This window comes from Canis lupus, chromosome 35 (genome assembly GCF_048164855.1).
Source record: "Canis lupus baileyi chromosome 35, mCanLup2.hap1, whole genome shotgun sequence".
NCBI lineage: Eukaryota > Metazoa > Chordata > Mammalia > Carnivora > Canidae > Canis > Canis lupus.
Genome location: NC_132872.1, coordinates 13,026,337 through 13,041,921, shown reverse-complemented (window position 1 = coordinate 13,041,921; position 15,585 = coordinate 13,026,337). Strand labels below are relative to the sequence as shown.

Genomic DNA, 15,585 nt, shown 5'->3' with positions numbered 1-15,585 from the left:
GCCTGACATGGTACTCGATCCCGGGTCTCCGGGATCAGATCTTGGACTGAAGGCGACGCTAAGCTGCTGAGCCACCCGGGCTGCCCTCTCAACTATTTTCTTAAAAAAACTCCTTGACAGTAAGATTATATATTATGTACTTGTAACCATAATTTGCTTAGACATTGTTGAATCTCCCAAATCGTGATATTATGGAGAATATGTCAGTGATCATCTTGGTCCATATTACTACTTTTCTGGTGTCATTTCCTTAGGATAAATTCTTATGAGTGGAATGACAGGGTCAAAGAGCATAAAATGTATGTAAAATAATCTCCCAAAAGCCAGTCTTTATCTGATTCTCATTCAAGACTTTTTATTCGTTTGTCCTCCAGTATTACAACAAAATGGGACACAGGAAGAAATAAAATATGTGGATCAGACAAAGAAAATTAAAACAACCAGTTGCAACCAAGAAATGACATCATTTGAAATTAATCTGAAGGAAAAAAAGTAAGGAATTTTTTTAGATTTTGATATCTGACTTTGTAATTTCAGTCTGTTTTAAAAGTTTATGTAACTGTTCCCTTTTCAGTTTATGACTTCATAAAATATTTATAGTTGAATATTATTTGGGCCTTCTTAAATTCAGTTCCAGAAACTCTTTTTTTCTGCAGATGAATTTGTGTACTTTGTCTTGTCAGAAAACCAAGGCTAGATAACTGTTGTTTTAGAAGGACTGTCAGAAAGATTAGACCAAATCCATTGTCTGGTGTCTTTTATTCTTTCCGATTACTTTAAATAATGTCAGAGCAAAATAAAGATTTCAAGATAAAAAAGTGTTTCAATTCTAAGGAATTTAAGTTATCTTAGTTATATACAGGTTATAAATCTTAATAAAATATTTTCCTCTGTAAAGAATGAAGTAAGAAATCTTGTAACTTTGTATTTGGCCCAAAGTAGTAATTATTAGTGAGACACTGAGTGGATTTTCTGTGAGTTTGGTATTCTCACTTTTGTGCTGGAGTGTTTTTGACTCACCCGAGTGAGTTGTGAGCTGGGCATCATACCTAGGCACGGTAGCTCTGGAGCCCTTCCTCTCGACCCCCCCCCCCCCCCCCCCCCCGCCAGGTAAGTCTTCGTTGGGAAATGACAATAAAAATGCCTGTCTTCAAAGATGGTTGCAGAGATTAAGTGAGACAGTGTATGTCCAAGTGCTTTGCAAATCACGAAAAGCTCTGCAAGTAGAAGGCTGTACCATGTCTTCTATACTAGTTCTGGTGGCGAGTGGGAGAAGTGTGTCATTCATCAGAACAGCATTTACTGCCATGGTGTGCCATTCCAGTGTGACTAACGAAGCTCAGCATGCGGGAGTGACCACGTGACTCTCTTGCTGCTCTTGTGTAAGCCTCAGTCCAGGAGGTTATGTCTGTCAGGGGAAGACTCCTGAATCTCCTGACTCGTTTGTGCTCTAGGTTAACTTTTCACCACACTGTCATCCTAAGCAGGTGACCAGCGCCACATTTGCCAGTGATGTTATTAATTATTGGTTATGTACCCACAGAATAAATAGAGAGCCTAGGCTGTGGGTTTCTCGTATTCCCTATTTTCTGGAATATCACTGAAACTTCTTTTCTCAGGTACCAGGAGGACTTTGATCCACTTGTGAGAGGGTGTTCCTGTTACTGCTGTAAGAATCATACTCGTGCGTACATCCACCATCTGCTGGTGACCAACGAACTGTTGGCTGGGGTCCTGCTTATGATGCACAACTTTGAGCACTATTTTGGATTTTTCCACTCCATCCGGGAAGCACTAAAAAGCGACAGACTGGCACAGTTGAAAGAGCTCATCTGCAGGCAAGCATCTTGAGACCTGGCATACGCAAGTCTGACTCTTCACACTGAGCCTGTCCCACTGTTGTAATGTGGGAAGAAGGGAACAAGAGATGATCTTAGCTTTAATCATTTATATTTGAGAATAACATCTGCTCAAATAAGGAACGTTTATACCAGACTCTGCCCACATGAGGCAAAAGAGATTTCTTCTAAGGATTTAAGTGACCCCCCACTGATAGAAAAAATTGAACCATGACCTTTAATATTTCAGTGCTAACTCTTATAGTCAATGGAGATTCGTTTAGTCAAAGACAAAAGCTTTAGTTGTGAAGAGACAGCCTTGAAGCAGGGGTGATGAGATTGTGTGGGTTTGCTGAGTTGGATTAGAGCTTGGAAAGAGATGAATGGTCATGAGCAGCATGACTTCTGTAGACACATGGCTGTTGACTGTAAAAGGAACCTGGCTGATTTAAGAGTTTCCTAGTTTTAATCCTTATATTCTCAGGAGTGTCTTGGACACTTCTGCTTTCCAATTGCTCACTGCTGCTGTCAGTCAGAAAAGGCTCTTGTGACTTACCCAGACTCGCATCTTCATGGAATATGGGGCTCACTTGATGCTCCTGTGTTCAGTTGGCCTTCATTTGACCACATGACCTGTGTGTGACTTGACTCCCGAGAGCCCATCCAATTGCCTGTTATGAGCTGCAAGTTTGCCTAGACGCTTTCGTCCGGTCGTGCAGATCCACGGTGGTCTGCCCTTCAGGCTCATTAATAGTCTAAGCACATAATAACTATAGCCCCATCACTTGGGGAGATTCATTCACCATGTGTTCACTTGGACGGAGCCCTGGCCTGGCAATTGGAAGACTGGGTTTCAGCTCTACTCAGCTGTGACACCCGGGCAAATCACTTAACCTCTCCGTGCCGATTTCCTCCTGAACAGACAGGGACAGGCATGGTGGGTAGGACTACATGAACTTCCAAGATTCTGTATAGCTGTAATGTGCGGGGGGCGGGGGGCCGGGGCGGATAAAAAACTTTAGTCGTAGCCTCCTTGTGTCCTTGTTTACTGATCACTGTTGGCCTGGTGAAAAATGCAGTGGTGCCAGGAATCAGGCAACAGTAGAGATATTTGAGAGCCTAGAAAGAGGTTTGGCCTGTGAATTTTGAAGTGGTTGGTGAATTAGCACCAGCAGATCCTGAGGCTGGGAAGACCTTCCTGGATCACCTCTGATTCTATGAATTTTTTCTGCTCTCACCAAAGAAGTGACACACATGTTGATAGTGTGACAGGTGATTCTTATTTTCTTTGGGCTTTTCTATGTCATGTTTTCTGTAAGACTTCATACATAAGTTTTTGTAAAAACAACCAACAGAACCAAAAAAATGCCTTTGTTTTTTTTAGGAGCGTGTAATATATTTGTTTTGCATTCTTAGGCTATGTCTTTCTGTCTGGTCATTTCAGTGGGGATTACTGAACATTGTTTTTAATTATTATGGGGTTGCTATATTTTTATGTGTTAGGTATCTATCTGTTTTTCTTTTCTTGATGGTTTAGGTATGTCCATGACATTCCTATAATCTCTCCTCCACGAATGGCAAGGGTAGTTATGAAAGAGTTTCTGCTCTCAAGGATCTGCTTGCTTTGAAATAAATTGGATTAGATTTGTTCATATGTTTATATTCCTGTTCAACGCTAAATCCATTGTTGGAGGAGTATTAATATCCCAGAATCCATATAAAATTTATGAGTTTTATTTATGTTCAAAACACTGAACAATGTTCTGCTCAACATTGTTCATTTTTATGGTTCTTTTTCTTATTAGCACATTTGAGAAAAAAATGTTTTTTTTCCTTTAATGTAAGCCTATTAAAGTCGATAGCCAATAAACATTTTTAATTAAAAAAATATACTGTCTTGTTTCCTGTAAATAGTAGCGAGTCTATTAAACAAACTATTAAATTTCCATGGTACTAACAATGTTCTCCATTGGAAGAGAATTTTTTCCTACATTTATTTCATCTGTGGTCATTGTTTTAAGTGCACTCACACTAAATGCAGAACCCAAGGAGATTCAGCAATGTACCTGTCTCTCTAAATTATAGAAATAGGGGCCTTAAGGCCATGTTAGCATATAATAAAAATAATAATAACCATAACCTATGGAGAGCATTTTTAATGTACCAGGCACCTTAGTAAACATTTTCCATATAGATCTCATTGACCCTCAGAGCGTGGTTATGAGGTGAGGTGTTGTTATTATTCCTTTGTTAAGCACTGAGTTTCAGGAAGGTTGAGGAGCCTGCCTGAGGGCCTACCAGAACTCCTGGAAGGCTGAGTAGTTTGCCTAAGGGCCTACCACTAGTCAGCTAAACTTTAGCTGCATCTGCAACTACTAAAACTCTGCAGTTAACCATTGCACTAAATAGCCTCTTGTGACTTGCCCCTGGGTTGAAAGGTGCTAAGAGAAGGGAGGAGAAGATATAAGCACCGCGTGACCCTGAGGTGTGGGGTGCTTCTGGAGCTTCACTGCAGCTCTGCCGCCTGGCGCCCACTCCAACAGGGAATGGCTGGCCCTGGCATGTGTAGCCCACAGTTCCCTGCTGGCACCTGTTAGGTGCTCAACATGAGTTGCCATCCCACATCCCCCAGTTTCTCCCACCCCCAGTCTGGGGACTATAATCACACTCTGCGTGGTGGTGAAAGGGTTGAGGTCTGTAGTCAGTTCAAGTGGACTCAGGGAATCAGTGGGAGGTGCCCTAAATGCCTTGAGGGAGCGATACTTTATTATTCTCTGGGAATAAAGGGAAAAGATTCTTCTAAAATATTTTTTGAGCCAAAGACTTGCGTAATTAAAGCATTTTCATAAAAATTTCAAACAAAGACCATCAAAAGGTCAAGATTAGAGTGTAAGCAACTATCTTATCCAGGATTTTTTTTTTTTTTTCCCTGTCGAGGCAGCTTGGAGCTCACTGAGAAACCACAGAGTTAAATGATTATCCTGTGCCTTCCTGATTAGGAACAGGCTGCTCTCTGCAGTTTGATTAGTCTCGCTCGTAGCTATGGGATTACAGCTTATTAAAACTGACAGTGCTGTGGAGGGCAGGGAGCCGGGAAGGTCAAACTTACATGCTGAGCCAGCCACCAGCAAGGCTCTGCCTTTACCTGAAGGTTTTGTGTAATTGGCATTCATTTTAATATTCTTTTTCATTCCTTTCCCTTTTTTTCAACTTTGAGATCTCATCCTTATTTTACACCTTTTCTCTCCTTCTTTCTCAGGGGAGTCCCTGACTCATGACCACATAACCCAAATAACAGTGGGCAAAAAAGAAAAGCAAGCCCAGCGTAAGCAACATGAATTAGGGTAACCATACGTCCTCATTGTCCCTAATAGCCCTGATTTGTGTCTGTGCACCCAGGCATAATTACCAACAGCACCCTCTTTTACTTTCAAAAATGGCCTAGTTTGGATGACAAATTATATGGTCACCATTATAGTGGTAGAGATGGTCAAGCCAGAGAGCAGGTGCCTCCTCTAAATGGGACAGCTGCTACCCGCCTCTCACCACTTGCTGACGTGGAACCATTGCTGTCTTATCATCCCATCTCTCAGCGAAGCCCAAAATCTGGATTTTCAGAAACTTAACAATACCCAGGTGTGCCGAGTTTGCAGCCTCAGGTTTAGAATTTGGAGGGAAAGCTTTCTGACATCGTTGGCTTTTGGAATTTTCTCAGTGATTGATCACAACATACAGAAAAAGCACCTCTGGTTTCTAGCTCCTGCAGCTGATTACAGATCCCCACATTAAGAGATCCCCATGTTGTCCCGACTCCACGGCACGATCCCTAGAGAACTCCCAGCACCATTCTAAAGCTGCTCAAAGGGAAGGAATGCATCATCCTCTTCAGCCAATTTTATGGATGAGAATTGCTCGGCCTGGAGAAGGAAGGGCAGCAGTCAGTGGGTTCTTTCCTCTCCAGGAGTTTAAACAGACACATGTTTCTTTCCAGTTAACAACTTTGGCTCTTCAACATCTACCCCTTCCAGGTCAGTGATTTTCCCAGTACTCACTTTCCAATGATCCTTTCTGACTCACAGAACCAGTCGGTACCAGGACATCAGGGCTGCTATTGCACCTTCCAGCATTAAAGGCAATAGTCCTGGCTGACACAGTGAGAGCTCAATTATGGTTTGTCAAGTGAACAGATATTCTTGGAGCAGCTGAGGCCTTCTCTTCGGACTGTAGCCAGCTGAGCACTGGTTAGAAGTGACTCGCACGGCAGTGCGTGGTGGGACCTGGGCTCAATGTCTTGTCAGTGGTGGCTTTATCTCGCCCTACGCCAGGCAGGCTCCCAGTGACCTGGCACATTTTTTTTTCTTCTTTTACCTGGTTCGCTTTCTACCATTAGCATTTCCCAGTGCTGGTCTCAAAGCAATTTCCCCTGCTTTGACAAGAGGAACTCGCAGTGAACTTTTCTTTTGTTCTCATTCCTCACGATGCACTTTGAGACCAGGCTGCAGCTGCCAAAGAGTTCAAACGGCCCCGAGCCTCCGCTGGTACGATTCAGAGGGATTAGCACGTCCTCTCTGCACACTCTCCCTGATGGCTGCCTCCTTCCCTGAACCACTGTCCCCTGCTGTCTACTCCTTTGTCTGAAAAACACATTTTCTTTTATTATCACCTAGTTCCCTGCTTGCTTCGGATGGCTTCAGCTTGCCTTCTAACGAAATCAAGATGTTGCTATTAATGGTCTCTTTCCTAACAGCTTAGAGTCACTTCTTTTTATTTAGTCTTTTCCCTTCCCTCCCAAGCCACATACTCATCTTCGCTTCAAATAAAAATGTCCTAACCCTTTCATAACTACTGCCTTAGAGCTATTACCAATAAGGCACAAGAGGGAGGAGATAAAAGTAAGGGGAGAGAACCCAAAAGGTGAGGTTGGTGAGGGATCCTCTAATAATTGAGAAACAGGGCAAGCATCTTCAGGAGGCTTCTTGAATGAAGAAATCAGGCAATATTGGCCCTCCAAGCTGAACATGATAAGCCCTGTGGTCTGGTAAAGTTTTCCTCTAGTTTTTTTTTTTTTTTAAAGATTTTATTCATTTATTAATGAGAGACACAGAGAGGGAGAGAAGCAGAGACACAGGCAGAGGAGCCTGATGGGGAACTCGATCCCGGGTCTCCAGGATCACACCTGGGGCTGAAGGAGGCGCTAAACCACTGAGCCACCTGGGCTGCCCTTTCCTCTAGTTTTTATGGGTGGAATGGAAGATGGTTTCCCCTCTGAGGATTTGTCTTCCTTCCAAATAGTTAAAATAATGCTTGGCACCATCCTAGTATCATTTATATTAGTCATAAATCCATTTATAGGTTCTGGTGACCTAATAGGTATAAGAGTTTTTCAAATCATGCCCCCTGAAAAGTAAAAATATTTACCCACATAATCCAGCATTTTGCATTCCCTACTCACTTATTTTTATTTTGGTGTAACAAACTTATATAACATTTCCATCATAATTCCGTTTATCATTTCCCATGCTGAAGAAAATACAAGCTATGCAAATATACTCAGTTCCCCCACATGGTAATTTACACATCAAAAGAGAAAAAAGAAGAGTGACAGAGTATGTTCAATTTTTTCTTTTTTTACCCTCTATCTGATTTTGGTTAGACTCTCCAATTTCATGTTGTTTGAGTAGAAAAGTTGCTTCTAGTCATGTTGAAAAAGTCAATTCAACTTTACTTTTCTACTTGAACATTCAGTTATTACCCCAAATCCCAAGTGTCAAGAATCAGATTTATTCTCTGTCATCAATCACACTGGTTCTCAATTTCGACTTCTTTACCTCTGTCAGTGGCATCTGCCTTCCACTCAACCCAGCTGGAAAACCTATTCCTTGGATGAATGATATAGTTCCTAGAAGGAGTGGGGATGAGATATTTCAGGGGAGAGATCAACAAGACTTGATAACTGGCTCAAAGGCATGATTGATCATAGATTACCACTGTCCTGCCCTCATCTCCTTCTTGTCCTCCCTCACTCCTCTTTCCCTCCTTTATCTTTATCATTCACTGCTACTCGGCTAACCTGTCGTATTATCTTCCATAGGATACTCTTTGACTCAAAACCTTCAATGGCTCCCCAGTGCCATCCAGGGCATGGGTGGGTTGGCCAATGAATTCCGAGGCCTGTCATAATCTGACCCTCTCCAATCATTGTGGGTTCTCCCAGTTTTATCCAATGGTCTTATCCTAATCATATCATTCTTCAAGGTCCAGCCTGAGAACTAAATCTTCCATAAAAACTTGGTTTTCTGGGGATGCCTGGGTGGCTCAGCGGTTGAGCACCTGCCTTCAGCCCAGGGCGTGATCCTGCAGTCCTGGGATCAAGTCCCACATAGTGCCTGCATGGAGCCTACTTCTCTCTCTGCTGGTGTCTCTGCCTCTCTCTTTCTGTGTCTCTCATGAATGAATAAATAAATAAGATCTTTAAAAACAAAACTTGCTTTTCTGGAATCCTAGACTCAGGATTGAAAGAAGAGGGCTTTTTATTCTGGTTTTCTTTGTTTATCAAAGCACCAACAACCAGTGCTTTGAGGCATTTGGTTTGCTTAGGTCTTTAATACTGTAAGCCTCATCTTTAACCAGACTATCAGCTCTGCGAGGGAAGGATGATTCCTCACAGAGGAATATTTTCCCTGTCTGCGTCCTCACCCCTGCCCTAGCAGCAACAGTTGTGTCCACTGAAATAATTACAGAGGAGTGTGTGACTAGTTTCCTTCCCACTACATACCTGTGGTGTGCCTTCTGTTCCTCTGTCTTAACATATTGCTTGTCTCATTCCTGTTTGCATCACAATTGGTTTAATAATTCCTCTGCTTTATAGCATATTGCCTTCCTTACTGCTCTGGCGGACCTCTGAGATTGATATGCTCTCATTTACAGAGAAGAAACTGACTCAGAGAACTTAAGTGACTTGCTCAAGCATACAAAGCAGGAGACCCAGAATTTGAACTAGGGACTATGACTCTGAAGCCCAGCATTTTCTCATTTCATTCCCTGACCTCCCTAATTAGTGTTTTTCTTATATAGAGCTTCTGCTCTACTTCAGGAACAAAGGCCAGAGATAGATGAAGCCCTATGCCAAACAAAACTTCCTCCTGCGATAGATCACCTCTCCTGGTTGTCCTCTGGGCTACCCCTAGAGGTATTCCAGAACTGGTAAGTCAGGATGACTTAGTAACTGTTTTCTTTTCCCTTTTTTTGTTCCCAGAAATTTGCAGCTGCATTTTAATGGTGAGAGGGCTGAGGAATGACCCAGAGATCATAATTTTGTTTTGGTCAAAGACTCATACATTTACATATAAATGAAAAGCAAAAAGGCATGTAAATTGTAGAAAGGGGGAAAAATTAGCTTAGCCTTTCTCCTCAGAAAGAGACTTCTTTGATGACACAGAAAATATAATTTTAGAACCTGAAGGAATGTTACAGATCGTCTATTCAACTCCCTCATTTTACAGAGGTGGAGCCCAGGCCCAGACAGAGAGTATGACTAACCCAAAGTCCAATAGGACATGAAAAGCAAGACTTCCTTTCTCAGCCCCAGCCCTTCTCCCTGTCCCTACCTTTTGGTCTGCTTGGATGTGGCCTCTGTATTCTACAGCTCCTTCATCATTTACAAGGTGCTTAATTAAGATGGTTAATTTTATATGTTGACTGGGCTAAGAGATGCCCAGAAAGTTAGTAACACATTATTTCTGGCCATGTCTGTAAGGGTATTTCGGGGAAAAAATTAGCATTGGAGTCAGTAGACTGACTAAAGAAGATACTATCACCAGTTCAGTGGGCTTCATCCAATCTGTCAAGGGCCTGAATAAAACCAAAAGGTGGAGGAAGGGTGAATTTGCTCTTTTACTAGTTCTGGGATATCTATCTTTGATGGATCGAAACTCCTGGTTCGCACGTCTTCAGACTTGGATTAGAACTTTTACCATTGTCTCCCCTGGTCCTCAGCTTCTCTGGGCCTCCAGCTTGCAGATGACAGATCAGATCTTGAGACTTCTTGGTTCCTAGAGTTGTATGAGCCAATTCCTATAATAAATCTCTCCTATCTCTCTATCTATCATCTATCTATTTATCATCTCCCAATGGCTCTACTTCTCTGGACAGCCCTAACTAATATTATTTCACCACTCAGGTATTGGCTATAGCCTTCTTAGTTGCTGAGATAATAGTGATTCTTGAATATAGAGGTGGTTAGGGTGACTGGGGACACTGGTAGCACAGAAATGCACAAAGAGTGGATGGAGCAAAAAGCAGGACGGAATTTATTCTCTCTCCTAGGGAGGAGAGGGGCCAGACATCTAGAGAAATGCAGGTCCCCAAGTTTCTATATGGCTAGGCCTTTTAAGGGTTTTTGAAGGATGTGAGAGGGTTTTAGCTGTGCCCATGCGGGAGAGTATCAGAAGGGGGTTGACTCTTGGCCAGGTAGAGCTGGAGATGGCAGGTTTTTCAAGGGGCTTTGTCTGGGACTTATTCAAGATGTGAGTTGTGGTCAAACTAGAGAAGAATATATTTTGTAGTTGTGGTCTATTCTCTGAGAATGTAGGGTCCCGTGACCTAGAAAAACAAAGAGTTAGGGACATTGCAGACATCTATGAATTTTGTCTGTCAGCTTGGTTGGAGGGTGGGGGTACTTTAGAGTAGATTCCTTTCTGAGGTTATTGTGTTTGTAGATGCATTTTTAAAAGACTTCATTGACCTCCTTTTGACTGTGGACATCATGGAAGTTGGCAAAGTTGTCTCCAACCCTTTCCAAAGTATGATGTCATTTATAATCCCCTTTGCCCCTCCCATAATTATAAAGAGCCCACCAATTTTTGTGGGTTGCTGGTTTGTCTTAGGAGAGGGGAAGGAGGGAACAGTGGTGCTCCTCTTCCAGGGCCCCATCTGCTGGGGCCTTGTATCTAGTCAAGAAAAAGTTATCCACTTCCAAATAAGTGTCAGGCACTCTTGACACTTAGGATTCAATGACAAACATCCTACCCACAGAGAGCACCAGCCTTCTTGGAACTTTCAGACCAGGAGCAAACTCCAAAATTACATGTATTCTACAGAATTAGAAAGTTTACTTTGCTCATATAATCTAAATCATATCCCAACTACAGAAGATTATAAAACTGTCCTCAGAGATGAGAAAATGTGGGAAATCACTAGATGACAATATTGGTAGATAAAATCAAAATGTTAGAAATTTTTACGGTTCATCATCAAAGGAACATATGTGCCAATCAGTGAGCTGAATTTGCCTCTGAGCTGGTGGCTGGGTCACTCATACTAATTCAGTCTGCATTGTATTCTTAGTAAAGCTCCCAACAAATCCATAATCCCTCAAAAAAAGTATAATTATCCCCATTTTATATTTGAGGAGACAGGATGAAACAATCAAATAACTGCTTAAAATTACTTTGATTTCAGGAATATCTGGTTCTGAAGCCTATGCTATTATTTCTACCCTCACCTCCTCTTCACTCACTGGTGCTTGGGCTCAGGTAAGCCGCTGCAAAGGGTATAAAGATAATATAACCTGCCCACTCTTAATAAACATGTTTCAGGGCACCTGGCTGTCTCAGTCAGTGGAATGTGTGACTCTTGGTCTTCGGTGTGAGTTTGAGTCCCACACTGGATGTAGAGATTACTTGAAAATAAAGTCTTTAAGCAAACAAACAAACATGTTTCTATGGAGCCATGTCACTGATTTTTTTCTAACGAATTTTTGAAAAAAGTAATTTAGTCTTGATGTCTAAGAAGATAATCATGGGGAAAGAGACCTTTTCTAATGACCCTGCGATTACTTAAAACCTTTTTGGAACAACATCTGGAAATTGAGTTTGGGAAAGGAGTTCAGACCAGAAAGCATTATCAGTGACTATTTATAATGAAAACACTGTATACATGCTTTAAATTTTAGAAAATAACAAAAGGTCATTTAAGTCCATGTTTCATGAGAAGGTCAAGTTAAATAATTCTGGTCATGATTTTTTTTAAAGGGTGTGGGTAGGTCACTGCAAAGTAATGTACTGCTGGTTTTTTTGTGTGATGTTGAAGTCCATAACAAGATCCTAGCCACGTAGCCGCATTTGGAGGTTAAGAAAGCACAAAAAGCTGCCATTTCATAGCATTAACCTGTTTAGGTGATATTTGTTGATGAATGACCTATTCATTCTACAAACATGTATTGCTTGCTCATATATCCCACATTTGCAACATGTTGGAGATTCAAAGGTGAAAATGTCAGGGTTTTTGCTTTTGAAAACACAGCTTAGTGGAGAAAATAAACGCTTCATTGCAAAACAGCACAGCAATCACTTTGCTGGTGGGATATACAAAGCACCATGGTATGAAAGTGTGAAAGTTTTTCTCACCATGTTTCTTGAACCAAAATAAGAACATGTAGTTTGTGAATCTACTTATGGGGGCCGTAGGGAGCACCCTTTACTTGTAGAGTTTTGCCAAGGGAAGAATATTCCAGGCCACTAATAAAGTGGTCTGAGAATTCCTCCCAGATTTGCCTGTGTTTTCTCCCCAGTGCCCTGTTGCCTCTGATTATCATTCTGTTATTCATCACAGACTCACTCAACCAAAATTTGCTGACTGACTAGTCAGGCAGTGTAAGTGATACAAAAGAAAGGAGCATTGCCTTTTTTTGATAAGACAAAAACCCAGAACCTCCAAAGTTTAGCACCAGAGGAAGGTGATGCTCCATGAGGGGGTGGTTAGCTGATGCTAGTAGTTCCGGTATCCTCCCTCCGAGATTTAACTTCCTCTGGAGGTTTCAGGCTGTCTCCTTCCTGTGAGCTTCTCCCAGAGAAACACTCTGGCTCATGCTGGATTTGAAACATTTGTTTCCTTCCCAGAAAGCCTTTGAAATTTCATTTTTTTCACATAACCGAGCAGATTTAGAACCACAATCTTTTTTTCCCTTCAGCACCGGGGATGCTGCAGGGTGGCAGAGGGAACATAGGGGAGATACTGCCAACAATTGGCTTCGAAGCCAGGGAAGGTGTTCCAGCCAATGTTATATCATTCCTGGAGTCAGAAGTGATTGATGTATTAAAAGCTGATTCTATCTCCATTATCTCCTTTGCAGTGGGTTCGGTAAACAAGACCCTCTCCATTCCTTGACAGTTAAACAGCAAACTGCTGCCATTTTCTTAGTGGTAGCCAATCCGCTCATGGCCAGTCTTGTGTTTCCTATTCTTATCCCTTCCCCTTACTCCCATCTGGATTATTTTGAAGCAGATCTCAGACATTTTATCATTTCATGCATAAATATTTCAGTATGTATCTTTAAAATATAAGGACTCTTTTTAAAAATGCAAACACAGTACTATTATTTCACTTAAAAAATGAATAATACAAAAAAATGAATAATACCTTGCTATAACCAAATACCCAGATGGTATTAAAGTTTCCTCCATCTTCTCATAATTTTTTTTACAGTTGTTTTGTTTGAATTAGCATCCACACAGCTATTGAATGGTGCTTGAAATGTGGCTGCTCAGAATTGTGATAAGCAAGCGTAAAATATACAAGAGAGCTAGAAATAACACATAAAAAGATATTAAATATTAATAATTTTGCATTGATAATATGTGTCAATAATAATACTTTTATATATTGGGCTAATTAGAATATAGTATGAAAATTAATTTCACCTATTTATTTTTACATTTTATATGTGGCTAGTAGAAAATTTTAAATTACCCATGTAGCTTACGTCCTATTTCTATTGGTTAGTGCTGATCTAGAGGCTTGATCAGTTTCAGGATTTATTTATTTATTTATTTATTTATTTATTTATTTATTTATTTATGTTTGGCAAGACGATTTCATAGATGGCAGTGTGTTCTTCCATGGGGAGGCACATAATGGTTGGTTCACTTTTTGTGCTGCTAAAGATCGATCAGGAGTCCCAGTGTTACAGCCTGATCCACCTGTGTCTAATACTCCATTAGCTTCCCACCTAATGGTTTGAGCAGCCACTAGTGATCAATCCCCAGATCCACTCTTTCATTATAGGGTGTTATGGACTAAATGTTTGTGTTTTCCTCCAAATTCTTGTTAAACCCCAACCCCAATGTGATCGATAGTATGGAGGTGGGGTCTTTGGGAGATAATTAGAGTTAAATGAGATCACAATAGAGTCCTCATGAGGGGGTTAGGGTCCTTAGAAGAAAAAACCAGAAAACTAGCTCTCTCTCTCCACCCTGTGAGGATACAGCAAGAAAGTGGCCATCTACTTCCTGGTGAGAGGAAGAAGGCTCTCACCAGGCCCTGAATCTGCTGGCACCACCAGCCTCCAGAGCTGTGAGAAATCAGTGCTTGCTGCTCAAGCCACCCAGACTATGATATTCTGGTATGGCAGCCTGAGTCGACAGTCTGTTGTTCTTTTTGCCTTTTTATATTAAAAAAAAAAAACTTCCCTTCATCAAAGATTTGGTTATAGTGAAGTTCAAATTATACAGGATGAATGATTCTTTCCTATGTTTACCAGTTGTCAAAGAATGGGTTGGTTTTTTGGCATCTTCTAAAAGTGTCCAAAGAGGATTTGAAAAAAATTGTTTTAAATATTATAATTAACTCATGAATTTTAATCATTTACTGTTTTAAAAACTATTCCAGTTATCTTTTTTGATGCTCAAATTGTTTCCACTTTGGCCAGTGGAGGGACCATCCTATAGGCTTCTGGGTCTTTCTGACTCAACCTCAATCTTTTTAAAGTTTTTTCTTTCTGGTATACTAAGATGTTCCAGGGTCACATTTTAGATTTCCTGCCCCCAAACAGGAATTGATTATTTTCCAAAGAAGCTCTGATTCCTTTTATTGGAAAGTGCTTTTTTAGTGGCTATAATCTGGGTTCTAAGAGTATTTATTGCTAAACTTATGGTCATTGCTTCTAAGTTCTTTAGTGGGAAGAGAAAAGAAATACACATTTTTTAAAGGAGAAAATACAGTGATTTCACATTCAAATTTAGATTATGGAGTTTTTATAGAACTTTCATATTTTATATTTATCTCTTTACACTAAAAACTTAGGTCCTGATGACATCAGTCTAAATACTTATTTTGCCTCATCCACACACATACATATGGAATAGTGTCAGAATAACAACTTCAGCATTATTACTGACAAACTGATATCTCACAACAATTTAAAAATTATCTATAATTCTTCAGGCTCTTGGAGAGGTATACATGTCTTAGAGAGGTATAGTCAAATTTAATTTTTAGAATTTGCTTATTATTGTGAATATTTAATCCAGATAAAGGTATTTTTTTTTGTCTTTCAGCACTTTAAATATTCCATTCCATTCTCTTGTTGCTTGCCTAGTTTCTTTCTTTTTTTTTTTTAAGATTGTGTTTACTTATTCATGAGAGACACACAGAGAGAGAGAGAGAGAGAGAGAGAGAGAGGCAGAGAGACACAGGCAGAGAGAGAAGCAGGCTCCATGCAGGGAGCCCGGTGTGGGACTCGATCCTGGGTCTCCAGGATCACGCCCTGAGCTGAAGGCGGCACTAAGCCGCTGGGCCACCAGGGCTGCCCAAGAACACCTTCTTAAATAGAGTCTGTGCCTTGCAGCTCTTTCAGCTATCATCCAGTTCTTACACTGGAATTCTATTGATACGGCAGTAAGGTGTGTGGGAGGGGAGACATTCTAAAATTTTGTCATTAAATCTCAGTGTTTTATTGGGGCTTGAGATG

General features: G+C 40.9%; 1 protein-coding gene across 4 annotated transcripts in view; it reads left to right on the top strand.

Moving 5' to 3' along the window:
- The window catches only part of QTRT2 (queuine tRNA-ribosyltransferase accessory subunit 2), a 144,624-nt gene that overhangs the window by 20,705 nt on the left and 108,334 nt on the right, over positions 1–15,585 (top strand). For 2 of the 4 annotated variants that reach the window (XM_072811675.1, XM_072811676.1), the window contains exons 9-11: positions 375–492; positions 1,620–1,838; positions 11,298–11,450. In XM_072811675.1, coding sequence (XP_072667776.1) covers positions 375–492; positions 1,620–1,838; positions 11,298–11,313 — 353 coding nt within the window. In that variant the 3' untranslated portion in view covers positions 11,314–11,450. Of the gene's footprint in view, positions 1–374; positions 493–1,619; positions 3,727–11,297; positions 11,451–15,585 lie in introns of those variants that run through there. The other 2 variants (XR_012024224.1, XM_072811677.1) reach the window with 2 other exon arrangements.